The sequence below is a fragment of the Acyrthosiphon pisum genome, chromosome A3, assembly GCF_005508785.2.
Source record: "Acyrthosiphon pisum isolate AL4f chromosome A3, pea_aphid_22Mar2018_4r6ur, whole genome shotgun sequence".
In the NCBI taxonomy this organism is placed as follows: domain Eukaryota; kingdom Metazoa; phylum Arthropoda; class Insecta; order Hemiptera; family Aphididae; genus Acyrthosiphon; species Acyrthosiphon pisum.
In genome coordinates this window covers 24,646,304-24,651,363 of record NC_042496.1, presented here as the reverse complement: position 1 = coordinate 24,651,363, position 5,060 = coordinate 24,646,304, and the positions used below count along the sequence as shown (strand labels likewise).

Here is a 5,060-nt window from a genome sequence, read left to right as displayed (position 1 = left end):
TATAAAATCAAATGTTGGACAAGTAGTTTATAAGTCATAACTTATAAGTATTTAATGTTTAGGTGAGTGGAGTAGAGGAACAACATTTTATGGGGTATCCCCAGTGGCGCTAAATTATATCGATAAAAAATAGTAAAAATATATTATCGTAGAAAAATGTTGTTTTTAACTAGGTACCTATTTAAATTAGGTAAGTAAAAAAAATATTTTCAAAAACATTATTATTTTTCTAAACAAGGAGTGTCGTGTTAAATGGATTACCCGTTATACTTAATGATAATAATATATAGGTAAACTATAATAATACGCTGTATACAAGGTGGAAAAAATAATTTCCAGATGGTATTCAGACTTCAGTAGACTATGTATAATAGATCTGTTTTATTTTAAATATATACAAAATTATTAACTTTTTAGTTTCCGAGATAACTAAGGAAGTTTTTGTAAAAACAAAAGTTTTATAACTATCAAATTTGATGTTAAATTTTAATACACACTGACAATTTGTTTTCTACGATTTATTAATAGTATAGGTATCTATACTTTTACGAAGTTCCAAATAGTTAAAAATGTATGATTCATAATTTTAGAATCTTATAGTAATCTTTACGAATTAATGTTTGACTTTAGGAGAATTGGAAAGTCCATAATTTTATTTTGTGTTACATGTTTTACTTAAAATTTAAATTAAAATTTTTTTTTAAATGAATTGTATTATTTTAGTCAATTCTTTGTCAATTTACTTAAAGTATAGTGTACATAGTTAATATATTAATTGAAATACGAAATAGAGTAAAATCATTAATTTATATAATTATTAAAACATAAGTAAAGAAATTAATATATTATAACATTATTATTGTTACTAAAAAATTAAAAAATTCCATCAAAAAATAATGGGGTAGCTTAGTATGTAATATGTTAGCATCACAAAGCATCACAAAGCATCACAATCGTATAAACAAGATATGAGATATAAATTCTTATTATAATTAACGGTATCGATATTTAAGTTTTATATAAAACTTGTTATTTGTACATTTTGAAGATTAAATTTAAAAAAAAACCAACTGGAAAATATTCTTTTTTCTATCTTGTGCATATGTTATTAGAAACATGCAATACAATTTATAAAAATAAATTTTTTTTAATAAATATTATTCCTAGTCCATGATTTGAAATTTTTAAATTAACTATGGATTCCACCAGGACCAACTAAACCTTGTCATATCCGAAAACCTCGACTTATCCCTTAAACCAAACCCAGACTAAAATAATTTAATTATTAATTTTTTTAAATTAAATAATTTATTTAAAACAATTTAAAAATGCAATATTTAAATCCAACGACCATTTTTTTCACTCTATTTTTTTTTTTTTATTAATGAAGTATTATTATTGTAATCTATTTAACCTATCATTAAAATAACATGTAAATACAATATAACTAGTGATAAACTCATTACTACCAAAGTTGTTAAAAACCGATCTATAAAAAAAAACCCCGAATAAAGGTTAAAAACGTATCTTATATAAAGTTTTATTTTATTTAGCAATGGTAATAATTTATTACAAAACAGACTATAAAATTAGAATTAATTAGTCAATTTATGTGCTACAGTATCAATATGTAATATAAACTTCAGGTCCTAAAGACATTTTTTGTTTTGGAAGTGGTCCAATAAAGTCGTTGCTTTCAGAGTCTCAAACTCACTACTCACATAGTTACATGCGACACTGATTCAAATTATAAAAATTATGACATTTACTGCGCGTGTATTTTCAACAAATTGGAATCACCAGTTTTAAATATTGTTTGCCTTAATTCAGAATTCAAAATGTTGACAATTATATTAATTTAATACTTTGTTTATAAGAAATAAAATATATTGCTTCATTTTTACTTTGACCTATTTTTTACACATAAAAATGTACACAAAATCGTTTTCCTAGTATAATTTACGATTTATGATTAAGATACCAACTTCAGTGACTTGTCCTACTCCTGTTCTCGTTTTTTTTTTTTAATTTATTCATTTTTAAATATCTATGATCTATGACCAAAAATGTAATGTCTACGATTTTCAAGATATAATAATGGTTCATAAAATAATACTAAAACACGCGATTTATATGAATAAAAGTATAAAAAAAACTTCCTAACTTAATTTAGAAATACAAATTTCATTAATTTTGCTATTTTTTAAACTAATTTTTTCATTATTTATAAATTTAATTTTAAGTAATTTGAATAAGTGTTTGATGTAATAATATGTCAGAGTCAGATATCTACGATAAATTATATGCAAATTATACAAATCTCATTTGAAAATAATAATTTAAATAGCAATGTTGTAAAAAGTGGAATGTACTGTATTTGGTCAATTATTATGATTTTTAGCATCATACGACTTTAATTATAACAGTATGGGTAATTAATATTTTGGTTACCCAAATAAACATACCTATAAAGGTTTAATAGGTTAGGTCGTATATTAATTTTTATAATGCACATTAGTATATTGGGAAAAACGTATAATAGTAAACGTATAATAATTCAAGAAATTATTTGACATATATTTGCTTATGGGTAATATTATAAACAATGGATAAATTAAAATATTTATGTTCAAATGCAAAACCATAAAAAAGTAATTAAAATAATATGTATTATTATTTCGACCATCAAAGAGATTCAAAAGTCTACCTAGGGAACAAAAAAAATACTTGTAGGTAGTTGCAATTATAAATATGCTATTTTCACTTTTTATGTTCTTGTATAATTAAACGCTACTGAAAATATAGTGACATTAAGGAGATATTAATAAGTAATAACTACGTTGGAATGATAAAAATAATTTATTGCAATACGGAAATTCAATGGCGTAAAACGACAGGTGAATTGTGGTACATATATAATATTATATAGGTTAGGTAAAATATAGCTTTAAAAAAACACTGCAGTAGTCTGAGTAATCGTGTTCAAACGTTATTGCCACACGCAACAAACTCGTATATACCTATTATTATTTTATGTGTATACCGGATTATTGTTAAAAAAAAAAGCAGGTTACCTACATTAGTTATTTGACAAAGGGCTTTGGTTAAAAATTGTTTAAGCATTTTCAAGGATATCAAAAATGAAACAACTAAAATATATAGGTACTGTTTAAAGGGACATTTTACCGAGTAATTTTTAAGACTATAATAATATAATTTATTAATTTGACGAGCGATTACGAAAGTATAAATGAAAAAGTCGTGCTCGAAACAACTGCACACGTTATACTCACTCATTATGATATTACAATAATTACGAACACATTATTACATTAATAGTAAAATATATTATGAAAGTGAACTTTATCGACGCTGATGTTTTATTTAGCCCGACGCGGTAACCGACTGGCGACTACACCTACACAACATGCATAGGTACATCTTGCCGTGGAAAAGTTAAAAATATTATATTGTAACACACTCGATGCAGCAATTTTTTTCTCTTGAAATTTTCGTTTTTGTTTACGGCTTATCATCACCATAATATTTTACATATTCGTCGTATATTGTCTAAGCTCTCGGTAACTTTTCGAAAATTGTTACCATTAGTTAAATCACTTAAATCATCCTCAGAATATACAGTTATGTTACGGAATGTCTCAAATTTCTTATCAGCCTGGTGTAAACAGAACAATTTATTGTTAAAATAATATATCTATGAGTACAACGTAATACCATTTTAAAGGTCTCGTGCGCCATTCATCCATAGCTATTATTCAGACAATATATTTTTCTTCTTCTGATTGCTAAAATTGTGTTTTAGGTGTTATACGTATAATTTGACTCTATCTTTTAGTAAGAATTTATTAATATTTCAAAAAAAATCTTCATCGATTCCAGGAATCATTATCAGAGCCTGTAAAGATTTTACTAACCCCGTTGCCTTAAAAACGTTGTACTTTTCGCTGGACATATAAGCTAGTAGTAAACTATATAATTCTATAGTCTGGTCACTCTCTGTATCGTATTCATATACAATGCCTTGAAGCAATCCAAAATAGTTTCCTTCGCTTTATATCATACAAATGTGGTATTCCACGTAAACCTTATTCACTCTATACATAAGCCTTTGTTATACCTACACACTAATTAATGTGAGTAGTCATGATTTCGGGAGATATATTATAACTGATTTAAAATCTTTATACAAATGTATAGATTGGTCAATGGATACATATAGATTGTTCAGAATTACTAAATTGTCTAAATTATCACGTCCCCGAATACCATACACTTGATGTACTAGTACTTTTTTTAAATTTTTACATACAAATACTCAAAACGAATTAACAAGTATGCCATAAATGTTCTTGCAGCCTGCAGTAAATGTAACGACATGATTATATACCTAATGATACCCAAATTGATTTATTTGATTTTAACTCTATCGAATATTTTTGTTATTATTTTTGTACTATTGGATAGTATGCGTTGATTTTATTATACCTATAATATGTTCATTAATCTTTATCCCGTTATATTTATTATCTTTTTTTGTTTCTGTTTAAAAATTCACTTTGTCACTGTACTTGCATTACATAATATTTAGAACTGCAGCATCAGTTTTGGGAATTAGCCGGTAAGCAAGCATAAGTGTTTTGGAGGAAGTATAAATAATTAATAATAACACGAAACTGACGTTCTTCGAAACACTGGACGACGTTGCCGATGAACGAGGCGCAGTTGACCGCCACGCTCAACAGCGAATCGGGCACGACGCCGGAACAGAGCGGCGTGCAGATGCCGGGCACGCCGCGGCGGGTGCAGCAGGCGCCGTGGTTGCGTCCGCCCGCGCCGCACTTGATCAGCTTGTGCAGCTCGGCGCCGCAGAAAGGGGCGAGACTCCTCACGTCCGTCATGTTGGCGTCGAACGAGCACAGGGGCATGCACATCTGCCGCAGCTTGATGTTGACGCAACAGTCGGTCAGATTGTACGGCGACGTGGTCAGCTCCCGGTCGTTGGCGATCTGTGACAACAACAATGATGACAATAATGTTAT

At 27.9% G+C, this 5,060-nt stretch overlaps 1 protein-coding gene across 1 annotated transcript in view; it reads left to right on the top strand.

The window, feature by feature from the left end:
- The first annotated feature begins 4,728 nt into the window (after window positions 1–4,728).
- The window catches only part of LOC115034442, a 1,695-nt gene continuing 1,363 nt past the window's right edge, over window positions 4,729–5,060 (top strand). Inside the window, exon 1 of the mRNA XM_029491467.1 lies at window positions 4,729–5,029. Coding sequence (XP_029347327.1) covers window positions 4,729–5,029 — 301 coding nt within the window. The remainder of the gene's footprint in view (window positions 5,030–5,060) is intronic.